Here is a 19,750-nt window from a genome sequence, read left to right on the forward strand (position 1 = left end):
GGGGAGGGGCTTGATTTTGACCTTGCCGTTTTCTCTCCTTAACCGGAATGGCCCAAATACTAAGAATAAAAAATAAGAATTCTACTTTGCAGACTTGTGGTCAGGGTAAATTCTTAATCTTAATTGGCTTTAAATTGCAACCGATGAAAACACCATTACTATTAGGACTTGAATTTGCCTTTATTCGTACATGGAGGCATGAAATATACTGGAATTCCCATTTAGTATCCATACCACTATTAAAAAAATTAATGATTAATATTTTATAAGTTGAAATGTTTATTTCAATGATATCCCTTCTTTTAATGGGATCGAGCGAGGCTTTCGTCTTACCACAGACATCAGGATCTTCATCGGACGAGTCTCCGCAATCGTCGGTAAAGTCACATAGTCTCGTTTCAGGGATGCAGGCATTATTGGCGCATCGATTCTCATCTATCTCACAATCCCTGGACTGAGGGACTGGAAAAATAATTATGAACATGTCAAATATTCACAAGGAGGCAATTTTAATTATTTTATTTCACCATTGCGTAAAAAATATGTAGAAATGCAAGTTAAAACACAAAGAATTTAACATGGCACATGAATATTCAAATAGTTGAGATCAATAAGGATATGGAGCTGGCCCTTGCAACTTCATAATTATGAGGAAAATTGTACTGGTAAATCACAAAGGCTGATCTTATACATGTTTTACAATGTACTAACAATAAAGGTATACGTTTAACAATAATTTGCATCTTCATATCCCCATTCGCAATACAAAGATTACTTTGGGAGATTGTGATTTGCCTGCGCAGCCCCAAAATTATGGTATGGCTTGCCATATGTAATTAGACCCCACCATCACTAGAAATGTTCAAACTTACACTAAAGACCTATCTGTTCCATAAATCCCATACATTTTTGTTTCTTTCACTTTTAAAAGTTTGTTATTTTAAGCATTTCAGGAGCTCTTAAAATGCAGAAGAATATATGCACAAACTTTCTGCACTATAAAAATCAGTATGTCATTCATTTATTATAACAGATTTCTTTCAAGTATGACAAGGATTGACTAGCTTTTTACCTGGTAGTGCACATTGTCTCATACTGATATCATCTATAGCCACGTCACCAAACACAGTGTAGCGACGAACTGATTGAAATTTCACCTAGGTGGGTGGTATAAAGGTAGAAAATCAATATGATTTGTCATAGACTTTACACATAGATGTACAGTGTCTTCTTTAAAATGCACTTTCTAATAACAAATTAAATCAAAGATCTTCCACACCTACTAGCTGGCTCTCTCATTGCATGTAATTTCTCAACATCATTACATCATGAAATGATTCTTACATCTGTGCATCGTGGAATGAATCATGGGCGAATCATGAATTAGACTTGGTAATTATTCCAGTACATGCATATAAAATATCTTGGGTTGTATCCGTATCATTGTAGTGTTCGTAGTTGGGGTCAGGACAAGGGGTGCGTAGTGCGATTATCTTACATTGAAACCTCCAGGGATCCTTCCCAGTGCTGCGATACCCTCGTGCCACGTATCTCCCTGACTTCCACTCGTATACCAAGGCAGCATCAGGTGCTTCTCTTCTTGGACGTAGAGCTGGAGGTAGCCGATGTCCTCCCCGTACATGTGGTACCAGAACCGTACCTCGCAGGTGGCGGCTGCGTTGTGATGCATGCGGGATGCCAGCACGGCCCACCTCGTCCCGGAGTCTGGGGTGATTCCTACATACATGTACCAACCTAGTGCAAAAGATGAATTGATAGATGGTACATGGGGTAATGCATTTAATTTCATTGTGATGCATGCAAGATGGTAGAATAGCCCATCTTACGTACCCAGAATCAGGGATGATTTATATACACATGTACCAACGTAGGAAAGAGGGATGAATAACTAAATAGATAGTATATGGTGCAATGCACATTCAATGTATTGTGATGCATGTGAGATACCAGCATGGTTCATTTCATCCTGGAAGTTAATCGGGGTGATTCCTACATACATGTAGCAACCAAGAGCAGAGGGTTGACTTAATAAATATATAGTACACAGAGTCAGGGGCAGATCCAGGATTTTCCAAAAGGGGGGACAAATATTTTGGAGGAAATTTTTGACAAGGCAAAAAAAAAAAAGTTTTTCAACCACAAATTAAGGATATTTCGTACCCGAAAAATTTGACAACCCCCCCCCCCCAATTTTTTTTTTTAATGGTTTTCAACCACAAATTAAGGATATTCCGTACCCCCCAAAAAAGGTCTTCAATTTAAAAAAGAGGGGGTACACCTCGGTTTTAATGGCATTTTCATATTACACAGAGTAATGCATTTCATTTCATTGTGATGCATGCAAGATGGTAGAAAAAAAAACAGCCCATCTTGCCCCGGAATTAGGGATGATTCCTACATACACGTACCAACCCAGGGATGAATCAATAGATGGATAGTATACATTAATATACTCTCATTGCATTGTGATAAAGGCAGGATGAGAGCACCACCCATCTGGTCCCAGAATTATATGATTTGTATGTACATACATGTCAAATAAACATTGTACAAACTATTTAAAGGAGGTCTACTCAAAGTTTTATCTCTATTCAAAAACAACATTGAATTGGAAGATTAATCAAATACAGTCACCTCATTATAATGCTGTAAACTGTGAATTAATTCCAGCATTGTGTGACAAAAGCACACATTCATTATTGGACTCTTCTCAATGTGTGTGCAAAATGTAGCAAAATGAATGAATGAAATACGCAATGATTCCAGACAATATGATTTTAAAGCAATCTTGGTGAATTTGAGCCTCACATCTTATTATCAAGTTATTGGATTCAGTTAGTCTCACCCACATGCGCAACTTTACAACTTTGGACACAAATGAGTTATTAATAAAACTTTACCAAAAGCAGTAAGTGTTGTATGATCGAAGGAAGGGCCAGTGTTCGAGTCCGGTGTGTCTCCCTGATGTCGTATAAACCTATAGACATTGTGACCGGAGTTCCACCAACGGCATGTACCCTCCTCAAAGTCACAAGAAGTACCTAAAAGTGCACAAACATGACGATGATGATAAAAGATGTCAATATGTACAATAGTGCTCAAAAGTTAGTGAACCCCACCACAAAATGCACTCCTTCGTGCCGAGTGTTGACAGCAACACTACAATGTTCGGCAAGCCAAGAGAGACAAACTTTAGTGAATGTAATAAATTATGACCTGACTTCACAACTAAATATCTAAAAAAAATAGCAGTACTTGAACAGTTTAAATATGCTATTTTCTGGTAGCAATCACTAACTATTAAGCACCACTGGATGCTTACGATTGAATATCCCATCCTGAAGGGCCATCAGAAACACTGGGTGATTCACATTTGGTGTTCAACTTTTAATGTTGGTTTCGGTCCAGTTTTAACATCAACATAACACCAAATTTGTATTGGTCTTAAGATATATCTCACCAACTGCTGAGCTATCATATATCTTAAAACTGGTGCTGAAGCTATGGAAGGCAACTTAATTTGTGCTTCCGACACTACACCATCGGCATTATAACGCTCGACATGAAAGATGGGCAATGTGAGCTACAGTCTAAATGCTTTCAAGAGGGATTCAAGATACCAATTGAATTACCTTTGGAAATAAATGAAACTGATTTATGTCCACACAAGAAATCACTTATAAAATTAATGGGAAAAAAAATCTTAGCTTTGCTTATGAATCAATTCCTTTTCTTTTCTATCACACCTTCATACCCCAGGAATGCCAGCCCCATAAAAAATTGCATTTCTTTGGGGGATAAAAACAGCACTTTGGGTGTATAAATAATATTTTCAACTCGTTTTCAATAGACAGGTGTACACATTTAATACAAAAATGTGATAGAAAATGCAAAAACAGGATGAGGTGGCATCTCTGCTACCCTAATCCTACCCTGAAGATACCTGCATCACATCTATTAATCCTCTATAAGTCAAATAATTCTAAACACAGAAAGGTCTATTGAGGGAAAACAGAATGTTTCCAAAAGGTGAACCTACCACAATCGCTCTCGTCTTTCTGGTTAGGGCAGTGAGGGGTGAAGTCACAGAACTTGCTGTAAGGTATACAGGTTTTATCAGGATCTCCGCAGTAGAAATCACACACTGATGGCGGATCTGTGAATAGTGAAAATATCAGATGTTGTGAAGTTCATAATTTTTTGCGATGACATGGAGCAACAATGAAAGAGATACTGTAATGTACTTGTGACTGTCAAGAAGGATGGAGCCCATAGGCGAATTACACAAATCTTAGTTACTGATCAAACAGTTGATTTATATGATTCTACATGCATATTTACATCACATCGGATGCCGGGCTCAGAATGCAATACCAGAAATATTCCACAAGTTAGGGTCATTATCGCACAAACAAACGACAATATTGCAATATTGGGCTAAAGTTGTGAAATATAGTCTACAGACTCTTGTGTTTTGAATTGAATTATGCCCTGATCTTAAAAAGGGAAATCACCAAGTAAAAATATGAGTTTCCATGCATTGTTAAAATCAATCATATACAGTAATCATGAAGATTGTTACCTGGGCATTCTCCATCATAAAAGGCAATATCATCTAGCGATATATCACCCCGAAATGACGATCCGACAGTAGCGTAAAATCGTAATTGATAGGAATAGGCTCCATCTATCTCAGGTAATGAGACCTGTTGATCAGTAGGAGAGTCACGGAAAGTTTCAGATTACACCAATGAGCACTGAACAGAAAAAACTTTATAATTATTAAAAAACAATATAAATATACACACAAGCAAACTAGCAACTTCATGGTTTATCAAGTAAAATGCATGTGCAATTAAGCGAGGGTGGGGGGGGGGCATACCCTAGGAAAACCTTGCCATAAGTCTGACCCAAAGAAGCCAAGGACCTTTAAGTCATACATGGGCCGGTATTCTGGGAAACTCAGAACTTTTGTCATAACGTAATAAATCTTTGAAATAAGATATCACTATGATTGTTATAACTCAGTATTTGAAGACTTTTTTTCAGATGATCTAATCACAGAAAGCCAATCAAAATCAATGTTAGTTCCTAGTTGAACCCTCTCCACCAATCGCAAGGTTCAATGCAATTTCAATTCATTTGTATATGATATACACGGAAACAGGGAAATCATTATAGAACATCAAATTTTTATCAGGTAGCTGAAGCAAAAACTGTCAACATTTGAACCATAAATATATCACCATCTTACCAGTTGCTGTCGCCAAACAGGCCCTTTGCTTCCTTTGAGTACGACGACATTGGAGAACTTTGATTGTGTGTCAGCCTGCTTCTGAACATAGAGATTACCCAAACCGCTACCGTCCATATAGTAATAGAATTCCAAGCATCGTTCCTGCGATGCTAGGAAATCTCCAGATTTCAAGATGGCCTTGGAATTCTTTGGGTAGTCAGAAGCCTCAATGAAGATGTATGAACCTGTTGAAATAAATTTTTAAAATGCCCAGGGCAGTCTTGCTCATATTAAGAAATTTATCATGGCCTGGAAATGGATGATTTTCTGCCCTAAAATGACTTTTGACCTTGACATCATAATCGGGAAACTGGGTCACATCAGCTATATTGAATACTTACTTGATATTGGCCAGTAAGAGAGTTATAATAGTAACAAGTGGAACGCCTCTGGCAGTCTCGCCTGCATTACGCGATTTAATATAGCAGCAGTGCTAACTTTGAAAACTACTATAAAATAATCATTCACAAAAACTCCATTCATATAATGACATAATACCACGTTCATTGACCACAAATGACATTTGAACGGTGACTTAAGACTTGTCAACTACATCCATGTCCACATTTCAATCACTCTATCTATAAACTTTCAAAGTTATGATGGCAATTCAACAATTACCCCAACATGGCCTAAGTTTATTGACCTTAACTGACCTTTGACCTTGGTTTTATGACCTGAAACTCACAGGGGATGTTCAGTGATACTTGATTACTCTTATATCCCAAGTTTTATGAACTAGATCCATAAACTTTCAGAGTTAGGATGGTAATTTAACAAATACCCCCAACACGGCCAAAGTTCATTGACCTTTAATGACCTTTGACCATGGTCATGTGACCTGAAACTCGTACAGGATGTTCAGTGATACTTGATTACTCTTATGTCCAAGTTTTATGAACTAAATCCGTAAACTTTCAGAGTTAGGATGGTAATTTAACAAATACCCCCAACACGGCCAAAGTTCATTGACCTTAAATGACCATTGACCATGGTCATGTGACCTGAAACTCGCACATGATGTTTGCTAATACTTGATTAACCTTATGTCCAAGTTTCATGAACTAGATCCATAAATTTTCAAAGTTATGATAGTAATTCAACAAATACCCCCAACTTGACCAAAGTTCATTGACCCTAAATGACCTTTGACCTTGGTCACGTGACCTGAAACTCGAGCAGGATGTTCACTAATACTTGATTAACCTTATGCCTAAGTTACATGAACTAGGTCCATATACTTTCTAAGTTATGATGTCATTTCAAAAACTTAACCTTCGGTTAAGATTTTGAAAATAATTCTCCCAACATGGTCAAAGTTCATTGACCCTAAATGACCTTTGACCTTGGTCATGTGACCTGAAACTCAGGCAGGATGTTTAGTAATACTTGATTAACCTTATGTCCAAGTTTCATGAACTAGGTCCATATACTTTCTAAGTTATGATGTCATTTCAAAAACTTAACCTTAGGTTAAGATTTGATGTTGACGCCGCCGCCGCCGTCGGAAAAGCGGCGCCTATAGTCTCGCTCTGCTATGCAGGCGAGACAATAACAAAAATTAATGACAATATAATAATAATAAAAATAAGAAAACCATTAAATACTAATAATTATAATCTAATAATGATAAAAATAATAACTATTATTATATTATAATATAATTATTATTAGATGCCAGGAAATCTGGAGATTTCATCGCAGGAACGATGCTTGGAATTCTAATCTAATAATAATTCTAACTAGAATTTTAATTCGTCATGAGGACGAATTAGGTGATCTGTCTCTGATTTCATGATCACGAAGACAATCAGCATGTTTATTGACATCAATGCGATGATCATATTGAAAACTGAACTTCTATTACAAAAAGAACATGATGAATACTCTTGAAAAGAGAGAAATGAGAAACTTTGGAAAATAGATGTAAATGATACACATGGTACATGTACATGTTATATTAAAAGGATTTTTTTAACTATTTTATTGTGCAATGTTTTAACTTATATACCTTGTAATGGTCATGAAGGACCATTTGTGAAATGTTGAAAAGAAAAAAAAAGAAAAAAAAAAATCTCATGTTCACCCCTGGGTTCCAACCCTCGACCTTAGGATTGCAAGTCTGATGCCTTACCAACTGAGCTACACTATTTCCCATAGACTTTTACACATAAGCACTATTTCCCATAGACTTTACACATAGCAAATTGAGAGGATCTCAAATCCAATTTTGCAAGTGAAATACGGGCATGATCCCGGCATCTGATTGGAAAATGGAGACCACACTTGCGATAGCTTACAATCTCAGCTACAACATACTCCAAGCTCAGAGAAAACCGACAAAAAGTAATGGAGATATGGCTCGCGGAATAGAAGAATGTAAAATCCAGTTTTGAGAAAAAGTCATTTCCCATAGAGATTGCACACAAAATGAGCGAAAATGACATGCCTCTATAACTTGCCATTTTTCAGGATGATTCATTCCTTTAAAAGAAAATATAGCCATCAAATTAAAAAGAGTATGTCCTCAGCTACAATATATTGAAAACTGAGCGAAAATTGGCCAATATTTGAGGAGTTAGTGTCAAATTTGCATAACTATGATGACGTCATAGGTAGCAAAGTGGTAATTTTGAGTTTTGACGCCACTTTGATGAAGTCATGATAAAATTAAGGGTCAAATGTGACATGAAATCATATCTCCCACCTACACTCCCCTCCAAAAGTTTGGGAACACCTGCATTCAGTATGTGCTTTTATATACTTGGGAGACTATATTGATATTGAGGCTCATAGCATAGTTGAATTTTTGTTTTAAAGTGAAGATTATACAGCAGTGTAAATTTTGTTATTGATTCAAACAAATTTATACTCTCTTAAATGGCTGGCTACCAGTCAAGATGGCATTCTCTCAAAATGCTAACTTCTTTTATTACATTTTGCCTCCGACGAAGATTCTGCTAGGATCGAAAGCTTAGGCCCCTTTTTGACTTTCTTTTATTACATGCAGTTATTGTAGTTATTCAGAGCTTTTACACTAAAACATGTGCAACTTCATTCATTTTTCCTTTTCCTAGTCAGAAGTCAGACACACAAATAAAATTAAACAATACTCAGTGTTTCACTGATATGGAAAATTTGATGGAATACTCGATGGGATTGAGATCTGGGGACTGGGGTGGCCAATCCGTGATTTCCAGGACTTGCTTCTCTTCCTTTTTCTTCAAGTAGTCTTTGCATAGTCTTGACATGTGTTTTGGGTCATTGTCCTGCTGGAAAACAAATCCTTCTCTGATCAGGCGTTTCCCTGAAGGGATGGCCTTCCACTGTAGGATTGAATGATAGCCGTGCTGGTTGAGGATATCCTCTACTCTGTGCAAACTGCCTACCTTTCCTGCACCAAAGCAACCCCAAACCATGACATTACCACCACCATGTTTCACAGTTGGCTTGATTCACCGGGGTAGCATCTTTTCTCTCTTTCGCCGTCTCACATAGGTACGTTGCTTGCTGCCAAACACCTCGAACTTTGATTCATCAGACCAAAGAACCTTCTGCCACTGCTCCAAAGACCAGTCTTTATGCTTCCTAGCCCAAGCAAGCCTTTTCTTCCGGTTCTTTTCTTTGAGGAGTGGTTTCCTTGAAGTTACACAGCCCATCAGCCCTGCTCCACAGAGACGTCTTCTAACAGTTGAAGAACATACAGGCATCTCACGGGTGTTGTTGAGGTCAGCTGTAATTTGTGGGCAAGTCAGACAACGGTTGCGCAGACTGCTCACCCGAATGTATTTATCTTCAGCAGGATATGTTGTTTTTGGCCTACCACTTCGTCTCCTGTTCCCATTAGACCCAGTGGCCTCTTTGCGTTTCAGGCTGTAGTGAACCGCATGGATACTGATCTTGAGTTTCCTGGCTATTTCTTGCACGGAGTATCCTTCTTTCCTCAAAACTACAATTGACTGACGTGTTTCCAAACAAAGCTGTCTTGTCTTAGCTATTTTAATTTTGTGACTGACTTCTGACTAAGAAAACTGAATAGGCAAAATGAGTGAAGGTGCACTGGAATAAGTGTAAAAAACTCTGAATAACTTTTGAATTCATGAATTTCAAATTGCACTGATGTCTACTCCACTTCCATGTATTTTCTTTAAAGAAGGATTAGGCATTTGTCAAGTTCAGATGTTTTCCAGGATAAAGATGCAGATTTCCATAAATTAACTGTCTTATGAACAATACTGAGTAACAAATTCTGAGGACATCTGCTGAAACATTCACAAAATAATGGGAAGAATTTCAGAAAAGAACCCCAAAACAGAACAATGTTAAAAGAAATAAGCATTTTTTAGAGAATGCTATCCTGACTGGTAGCCTGCCCTCTTTGGCAGCTGCACGTCCCTTAAGAGCTTTGAATTTGTTTGAATCAATGATAAAATGTACACTGGTGTGTAGCCTTCACTTTAAAATAAAAATACAGCTGTACTATGAGGCTTAACCTCAGTAAAGTTTACCAAAGTTCGAAAAACACACACTGAAGGCAGGTGTTCCCAAACTTTTGGAGGGGAGTGTATACACTATTGGAATATGAAAAAAAAATCGGGGGTCAACGTAATATCTAAAGAGCTATAATGAATTTTGTATAGGCATGTTTTTGCACATATATTGTCTATGGTTAGTGCGCGCGTGCGTGCTGTAAACTTTGATGGAGGCTTATTCCGTTATTACTTGTCGTAAAAGGTTGATCAAGGTATCAAATTATTCAGAATTATATTATCAATGCATTGATATAAAGAAAATGGCAACCCCATGCTCTATAGTGCCGTTACGCACGAGAACGCGCGCGTAACCGTGCGCGCGCGCAAATTTTTGAAATGCTTAAAATGACCTGATTCGTACTCTACTTTGGTCAAAAAGTGATTTTGAGCATTTTAACATTTTGACGCGCGCATCGTGACCTTTACATGACCTTTAATGACATGGACAGTTGACCCTTGACCTGAAGTTAATGTGATGTAAATATTGTTAATTTTTGATAATTGATAATGAAGATATGATTGATAACGTGATTTTACAAAATGGCGTCTAGATGACGTCATGATGACCTTTTGACCTTGAACTTGTTTTATACACATCACATGATACGTCCCCATATCTGATGATATTCTGAAGATAATTGATCATGTAGATTTGGAGATTTTGTGCTAACAAGAAAAGGGCGGAAAATAAAGAAAACTAATAAATAAATAAAAAAGAAAATTCGTACGAAATTAATAGTTGATCTGTCGATTGACAGATCACCTAATAATAGTCATAATAGTAATAATCATAAAAATCATATTAATAATCATTGTAATGATTATTAATATGACGCGGGTCGTGTGGTCCAGTGGTTAGAGCATTGGACTCATAATCGCAAGGTTGTGAGTTCGAACCCCAACTCTGCCATTGTCTCCACTTTGATAAAAAGGCCCGAGAGTGATATCTGTCGTCTATAACGTCAGCCACTATGACTGATAAACCTAGACGTAAAACGTTTCATAGGTAATTGGTTATATACCAGCTTGGCGTTTACCAGCAAATTGCTGTCCTGCCGAGTTCCTACGGGAGTTACCACAAACAGAAACAGAATAATAACAATGATAATAAAAGACCAATGAAAATAACGTCTGTAAGGAAATTCCATAGGTCATAGTAAGGGTAGCATGGTGCTATAACTATGGAGTAGCAGTGTCTTACTCTAGTGTGTTAAATATAGCAGTGTCTATAACTGTAAAGGATTTTCACAGAGTGCTTGTCTACCTGCTAGTCTATGGGCAACATGGCCTTGCTACTGTTGACCAGCAGTGTCTTAAAGGAAACAAAAACCCAGGAAGAAATGCAATTTTATTGGAAAGAATAAAATAAGAGGAACAATTTAAAACTAGTTTAATCAAAATCAGTTATGAAATAAGCAAATTATTGACGTTCAAAAGGTCTTGTTGTACTTTCTATGGGGATCCTCAAATTGGCAAACATGCTTCAAAATGGCTGATTTTGTGGACAACCCTCCATTTGTTTTGTACACATATTTTCAGATTTTCCCCTTTATTTTACATATTTCACATCATCTCCTCCTGACCTTAACATATGTGGTGTGAATTATATTTTCCCATGACATATGTTAGGCTCAGAATGAGGCAATATGCAATTTTAAAGATAATACGGAAAATCTTAAAAACTGTGTACAAAACAAATGGAGACTTGTCCACAAAATCAGCCATTTTAAAGCATGTTTGCCAATTTGAGGATCCCCATAGAAAGTACAACAAGACTTTTTGAACGTCCATAACTTGCTTATTTCATAACCGATTCTGATGAAACTTTTTTTTTATTGTTCCTCTCATTTTACTCTTTCCAATAAGATTGCTTCTCTTCTTGGGTTTTGGTTTCCTTTAATGCAAGATGTTGTATATAGTGGTGTGTAACTGTAAGGTGTTCCAAAAAGTTGTTTAACTGCAAGTCTATGGGCGACATGGCTTTGGGACTGCGCATGGAGTAGCAATGTCTTACTGCAAGGCATTAAATATACAGGTGTCTAACTGTAAGATGTTCCAAAAAGTTGTTATGTAAGTCAATGGGTGACATGGTTTTGCGACTGGAGTAGCAGTGGCTTACTGCAAGGCATAGAAAAGTCTAACAGTAAGGGCATCCAAACAGTTGTTGTCTAACTCTAAGTACTATGGGTGACTTTGAAGAAGCAAGTCTTACTGCAAGGTGCTACAAAATAGCAGTGTCTTAATTACCATAAGGTGTTCCAAAGGTATGATCCACTGGAGGACCTGTCCCAGTCGAAGGTGTCCGTCCTTGAATGATCTTCCAATCAAAATCATCAAGGTTCTCCTCATTCCTCCAAGTGCAGAGACCAGTCTCAAAGTCACATGACCCGAACGGTGTGCAAGGTGAAGTACCAAGGGAGATATCATCCACAGATACAGCAGCATTCTGCTGGGAATCCTTGCTAGAAGCTTGTAAGCGAACCTAACAATTCAAACAAATCACAATAAAACAAATCAATTAATTGAAATCATACTAAATCACATCAGGGAAAATGAAATAAAACTTCATAAGCTGATGATTAGCATGTTAGCATTGTTCATTAACAGTCACTGATAACCAAAGTTTAATTTAAGATGATACATTATATTATATATGACTTGATTAACCTTGAATATAATGAAATAAACTCATATCAAAGTATAGACATTTGAATGTCATTAAAGTAAACCAATTTAATTTAATCATTTTTTTAACAATAACTTCTCCTATTGCAAAGAAAGAGTAGAAGGAGAAAAGAGAATGAGAACACACAGACATATACACAAACAAAAAATATCTTGAAAAAAAGAAAAAAAGGAGAAAAAGGAAGAGGAAAACAGACAGGACAAAGGCAGAGGAAGGAGAAAAAGAGTAGCTGATTGAACCATAACAAGATAATGCAGAAGAAGATGAAGAAGATGACCACAGAAGAATTAAAAAAAAGGGAAAAAGAAATATAAAAATACAGGAAAATAGTTGTAGCAGTAAAGGAAAAGAAGAAAAAAAAATTGGAGCAGCAGTAGAAACATTAGTAGAGGAAGAGAAAAGAGAATGGGAATGAAGAGACTAAACTCAGAGAGGAAACACAAGAAAACAGGAGAGAAAAAATAAACGGAAGAGCCCAAGTCACAGTATAATAAAAGAAAATGATTCTAGAATAAAAAGAAGACAATGAAGTAGAGAGAAGAAGTACAAAGAGAAGAAGGCCATACTCATACCTTGAAGAAGCCATCAGTATTATTAAGATTCATCTCCATCACATGCCATTCATCTTCATGTGCAACCCCATCCATCTCCCACAGCAACTCAGCCTCCTCAGAAACCAGCTGGATCTTAAAAGCCTGGTGACAAATAATTTCACTTATTAGTTTGGATAATATATTCTATGTTTTGTGTAGAAAGCATGATAACATATATCCCAGTAACTCATGAGATACATGTACATCTGTCCACTCTTATACCCCTGCATTCCATGACTATACAATTTTCTGCATTTATCACATCTAACTAAAGGCTTAGTGAGGGGTGAACTGACAAGGCTGAATTTTTTTTACTGAGAACTATTCTTATATATGCTAGAAATTGGGAGAAAGTGATAAAAGTTCATCGTTGGATAATATATTTTGTGTAGAAAGCATGATAACATATATCCCAGTAACTCATGAGATACTTCTGTCCACTCATACCCCGCATTCCATGACTATATAATTTTCTGCATTTATCACATCTAGCTAAAGGCTTAGTGAGGGGTGAACTGACAAGGCTGAATTTTTTTTACTGAGAACTATTCTTATATATGCTAGAAATTGGGAGAAAGTGATAAAAGTTCATCGTTGGATAATATATTTTGTGTAGAAAGCATGATAACATATATCCCAGTAACTCATGAGATACTTCTGTCCACTCATACCCCGCATTCCATGACTATATAATTTTCTGCATTTATCACATCTAGCTAAAGGCTTAGTGAGGGGGAGAGGGGTGGACTGAGAAGGCTGAATTTTTTTACTGAGAACAATTCCTATTTACGCGAGAAATTGGGAGAAAGAGATAAAAGTTCATCATTCTTAATATGTAATCATTTATGCCAAAGATTTAGCTTATAAATAAATCAAATAGGTTCAGTGTCTTAGGAATTCCTGTGAGCAATTTTCACATTTCTGTAAAAAATCTAATAAAACTCGGGACTGGGCTCTAGAACATCCCATCCTCCCCCCTCCCCCCGAATGTATAAGTTCATAATATAATAGCACTTAGTATGAAGATATTTTAAGAAAATACTGGTACATGTAGGACTAGTATTCTTTGGGTAATTCAATAAATTACTTATATGTACTTAAATTACTCATGATAACTTTACCATTGTTGTAATTACCATGGTAACAAGAATTAGCGACCAATCATGACCAAGGGTTCAATTGTAGTAGCATAATGGCAAAGTTACCATGGTTTCAAATATTTATGAAACATAATGAAATATTATGAACAGGCCCCTGGTAGGACTATTATAACCTACATCCATGTATACAATATTCTACTCTATATTGGCTTGTGAGAAAAGAAAGAATATCTAGACAAGATTTCTTTCTTAAAATTCTCATACATCACTCTCAGGTGCCGGATGAATCGTTTACCTTGAGTTGGCAGTATTGGGAGTTGACCATGTAATATGCCATTGAAAAGCAGATACCATCTCCTGTAGTAGCTGCAATGGGCCCACTGTCTACAATAGCAACATCCCGGTTTGATGAAAGACCGGTCATATCAGCAATAAAAACATGGCCTGATGAGAGAGAGAGAGAGAGAAGAAAATATATTCTTATGAGGACAACAATACATGGATGATGATGATGACTGTGATGATGATCATGGTTATAATGATGGTGACAACGGTGACAATGATAATAACCATGAAGACTACTGTGACAGCCATGATGATAATTATCATAAAAATAATGATGACAGTAATAATGACCATTATGATTGTGATGGTAATGATGCATGATGAAGATGATATTAAAATGAAAATAATTATAATAATATAGTAATGATGATATCAAGAATAACAACATTTCTCAACCATACAATGATACAAATAAAATAATAATAATAATAAATAATATGAACATCTGTAATGCGCCGGTATCCATCATTACATGCTCATGGCGCAAAATCAACCTACATGACTTCTATTTCAGTTGACATGTTATCATATTAAGTATATCTACACACCACTGCTAAATGAAAGATTTCCACTATTATTTATGTTGCTTTTCAGAAATAGATTGTGTGGAACTTGTACAATGCACATATTCTCAAAATAATCTTTTTAACAGTCAAATTGATATCTAAAAGTACTAAGACTCTCACCTCAATCATTAAATTTATTAATAATGATAACAATAATAATAGCTTGATTTATAAAGCGCTTTTTGCCTGAGGATACAGAGCGCTGCTATTATTACCCCGGCTTTAGCTCAAACTACCATCATCGGCGCTCAGTGCATTCAAGGAATTAAACCCGCCAGGTACCCATTCACCTCACCTGGGTCAAGTGCAGCACAGTGTAGATAAACTTCTTGCTAGAATTCAAACCCACAACCCATTTGAAAGGTGAGAGTCAGAATCACTAGACCATGACATGCCCACATCAGTGTTAATTTTATTGATCATAATTCATTTTATATCACTTAAATACTCACCATAATCAGTTCTATATGTGAAGTCTATCGGTGGTGCAACTGACAGTGAATTGGCATTAATGACAACCCAGTCAAATTGATCAGGACTTGTCTGACTGTAGTAACATTCGCCATTCTCAAAATCACAGAAATCTGATAAGAGAAAAATAGGAAATGTGAAAACACCATATTTAAGTGATGATTCACCAGACATGGGATCAAGGCAGAATCAAATTTTGATTCTGTATTGGTTGTTTTTGGAACTGATAAATTTCTCATCATATGAACTCTTGTTTTGTTGCAATAATACTGTTTAACATGAGTGGGGACCATTTTGTAAACTTCTTCAGCACCGAGAAGTTGCTGTTTATAGCAAATGTCAAATGTCTGTGCTTCTCAGCCAATTAATAGTAAGGAAAATTATCATACCTGACAGCTTCAAGCTGACAGTTGTTGATAAAACACCATTGTAGGCCTACCTGTGTGTTGTCAAATTATGTTGTCAGTTTTCACAAGGAATGTTCCACAAAGAGTTAAGTTTCACCTAGAGTCATACTTAAATGTTGAGGTACATATGATCTGTAACAAGAAATCTTATTGAATAATACACAGTAGCAGGCTGCATCCTCTTAGCGTGATGTATTAGCATGATATAACCAATGAAGTCTATACCACAAGCAAAAGGGAATTCAAGAGTAAATCACGCTTAGTGAAACACCCCCCCCCCCCCCCGAGTAGAGCAGACACCAGGGGAGCATTTCACAAAATAAATGGTCAGTGATTATCACTGTATTGTGGCAAGCTACTGCAAATCGATGCATCTGATTGGCCGAGACCAAATCAGTCAGTGAAAATCAATGATAAAACATGGCATGGAATGTTCCCCAGGGTACGTACTCACCAGGAGTAGAACAAACACCAGGATGAAAACTGATGTCATCCAAGGCAATGTCACCGCTGTATGCACTCCCACGAACTGCTTCAAAGATGATCTAAATAAAGAAGTTACCAAACTATATCATTTAAGGTGCGAGAAATAGGAAACAATAAGAATATACATTAATTTGTTAATATATACATATAATGACACATATTCCAAGAGGTCTGAACTGAAGTACATTAGCCTTCAAAATATTAATAACTCCCTGGTAATAACATATTATCCTTCTCAGTCAAATCATGGGAAAAGAGTCTCGTAAACAAAAGAAACATGAGTTCTACAAAAAAAATCTTGTCAAAAGTAAATTCACATGCTTGGACCACGTTCTCAGTTAAAACCAGACGTAAGAATAAGGGCTAAAATGTTCTTGTTGACACGACTATTCCCTTTCTTCCATCATTCACTTTACAACATAATTTACTTCTCTTAAATCAAAACCACTAAAATGTTTCACGTTCACCTACAGAGGGTGAACCATAAAATGCTAAACTCACGTAGTAAGTTCCTGTATCTGCGAAATGGATGCGGCCTGGATTCCACCGTGGTCCCCGAGACTCGGTCTCCCTCCATATCTGCACCTCCCTATCCCCTCTCCTCTCATAGATAGTCAGGGAACCAATATGTCTACCGTAGATATGAAACCAGAACTCCATGCAGTATCCCGATTCATCTACGTTGTTCAAATATGCAGAATTTAATCGTGCGACATTTCCAGATTCTTGGCCGGTCGCTTCAGCATAAATGTAATAACCTAAAGATAAAGAAGACATATACATGTATATCATGAAACCTTTAATACAAATCTACATAAACTAGATCAGCTTGTATGAACACAATATCCTACAATCCATGGAAGGGGTTTCAGCTTCATCTTTTTATATCAAGATTTTGACTGTAGGATAATTAAGACAACACGACTCTCTCATTTTCACCAGCCCCCATCACATTTTGTTCTGGTTTTTTTTTTAAATTCAAGGCAAGAAAATTAAACTGAAATCAAGATGGAAAAAAAAAGAAACGCCCAATATTAGCATTTTTTGTTTTTGTTGTAATTTTCTGACAATCCACCCCAAATCTCACTCAAAGATACATCACAAGTTGAGAATGAATTGACTTAATCTGAGCCGGAACGATTCCCGCTAATACAGACCTGTTTGGTCCATTTTGGTGTGGTCTGTATTGGGTCCAGTTCCTGCACTACCCGTCTCTCCTGAGGACCTGGTCCAGTTGAAGTCATCATTGAGTTCTTGGGTCCAGTTGCAGAAACCATTCTCAAAGTCACAGTTATGAAGGTCAGGTACTACAGGAAAAAAGAGGAATAGCTAATATCTCTTGTTTTATTTTTACATTATTGTCTGCTTCAAAGAGTGACAGATGATTGCTGAATCTAACGATGTGATTTAACCGATGTGTTGGCTCAGTTAGTAAAGCATCCATTTCACAACCGGGAAGTTAAAAGTTCATACCCCGACCGCGTCATACCATAATACGTTAAAAGATGGGAGTTGCTCCTACCCTGTTTGGCGTTCAACGATTAAAGGGATATAGCCTCGTTGATCTGGCGCTGCATAGCTGCTGCCGGGCTCACGATCAGTTGGGCAAAGCAAATTTTGTGAGTTTTTCATTTCATATCTATTTCTAACAATAAAATATGGATTTTAATGTTTATTTTATCAATTATGCAAATTTCAAATAATTAGCTAATTAATCATTCATAATGCATGAAGTGAGAATCCAAAACTCCCAGCGGCTGTGACGCAGTCACAAAAAAATATGGAGGGTCGGCTCTCCTGATTGATAATCCTGGTTAATATACAGAGGGGGAATAAAATTCATGTCCTGAGTAACGATCCAATGTTCTGTACTTACATACAGTTGGTGGAGGTGGAGGTTGAGTAGAAGGTGGCGTAGTGAAAGAGCAAACTGAAGGATGCAGGAATATGTCATCCAGAGCAATATCACTGCTGTGATTAAATCCAACGACTCCTTCAAAGATCACCTGTAAGAATAAGAACAAACAAGTGGAATGCCTCTGGCGGTCTCACCTGCATCACGCGATTCAATATAGCAGCAGTGCTGACTTTGAAACCTACTATAACTCGCACAAGATGTTCAGTGATACTTGGTTACTCTATGTCCACGTTTTATGAACTAGACCAATACACTTACAGAGATATGATGGTAATTCAACAAATACCCCCAATTTGGCCAAAGTTCATTGACCTTATATGACCTTTGACCTTGATCATGTGACCTGAAACTCGCACAGGATGTGCAGTGATACTAGATTACTCTTATGCCCAAGTTTCATGAATCAGATCCACAAACTTTCAAAGTTATGATGGTAGTTCAACAGATACCCCCATTCGGCCAAAGTTCATTGAGCTTTGACCTTGGTCATGTGACCTGAAATGCGCACAGGATGTTCAGTGATACTTGATTACTCTTATGTCCAAGTTTAATGAACTAGACCAATATACTTTCAAAGTTATGATGGTAATTCAACAAATACCCCCAATTTGGCCAAAGTTCATTGACCCTAAATGACCTTTGACCTTAATCATGTGACCTGAAACTTGCACAGGATGTTTAGTGATACTTGATTATTATTAAGTTTCATGAATCAGATCTATAAACTTTCAAAGTTATGATGGTAATTCAACAGATACCCCCAATTCTGCCAAAGTTCATTGACCCTAGATGACCTTTGACCTTGGTCATGTGACGTGAAACTCATGCAGGATGTTCAGTGATACTTGATTAACCTTATGTCCAAGTTTCATGAACTAGGTCCATAAATTTTCTAAGTTATGCTGTCATTTCAAAAACTTAACCTTAGGTTAAGATTTGATGTTGACGCCGCCGCCGTCGGAAAAGCAGCGCCTATAGTCTCACACTGCTATGCAGGTGAGACAAAAATCACTAGACCAGTTCGGAGTTACCTCATGGGCAAGTTCGTTCAAATGACCTTCCCTTTTTTTCATTTAGATAGGCAAATTTCAAAGCAAGATATTATGTAAGCATGCCTGACATAGCAGGATACAGGAATTGCATAGACCAGATGACTAGAGTAGCACACGTTGCTATTACAATTTAGTCGGCCAACTGTTAAATACCAGTTGCAAATGGCTGCATTGTTGATTTCTAGAAAATCACAATTCATAAGACTATATGAATAATCAAGACATCATAGTTGGTGCTTATCTCATTGAATATTAAACTACCATGACATTTGAATTC

At 37.0% G+C, this 19,750-nt stretch overlaps 1 protein-coding gene across 1 annotated transcript in view; it reads right to left on the reverse strand.

Moving 5' to 3' along the window:
* Positions 1-19,750, reverse strand: part of LOC129256046 (MAM and LDL-receptor class A domain-containing protein 1-like) — a 92,764-nt gene that overhangs the window by 32,816 nt on the left and 40,198 nt on the right. The window contains exons 29-43 of the mRNA XM_064096150.1: positions 18,380-18,509; positions 17,661-17,810; positions 17,005-17,261; positions 16,472-16,562; positions 15,592-15,723; positions 14,524-14,672; positions 13,108-13,230; positions 12,097-12,331; positions 5,276-5,502; positions 4,604-4,727; positions 4,061-4,177; positions 2,922-3,062; positions 1,499-1,755; positions 1,073-1,157; positions 334-462 (exon numbers count right to left, since the gene is read on the reverse strand). Of these exons, the coding sequence (XP_063952220.1) occupies positions 334-462; positions 1,073-1,157; positions 1,499-1,755; positions 2,922-3,062; positions 4,061-4,177; positions 4,604-4,727; positions 5,276-5,502; positions 12,097-12,331; positions 13,108-13,230; positions 14,524-14,672; positions 15,592-15,723; positions 16,472-16,562; positions 17,005-17,261; positions 17,661-17,810; positions 18,380-18,509 (2,347 nt within the window). The remainder of the gene's footprint in view (positions 1-333; positions 463-1,072; positions 1,158-1,498; positions 1,756-2,921; positions 3,063-4,060; positions 4,178-4,603; positions 4,728-5,275; positions 5,503-12,096; positions 12,332-13,107; positions 13,231-14,523; positions 14,673-15,591; positions 15,724-16,471; positions 16,563-17,004; positions 17,262-17,660; positions 17,811-18,379; positions 18,510-19,750) is intronic.

Source organism: Lytechinus pictus, chromosome 3, assembly GCF_037042905.1.
Source record: "Lytechinus pictus isolate F3 Inbred chromosome 3, Lp3.0, whole genome shotgun sequence".
In the NCBI taxonomy this organism is placed as follows: domain Eukaryota; kingdom Metazoa; phylum Echinodermata; class Echinoidea; order Temnopleuroida; family Toxopneustidae; genus Lytechinus; species Lytechinus pictus.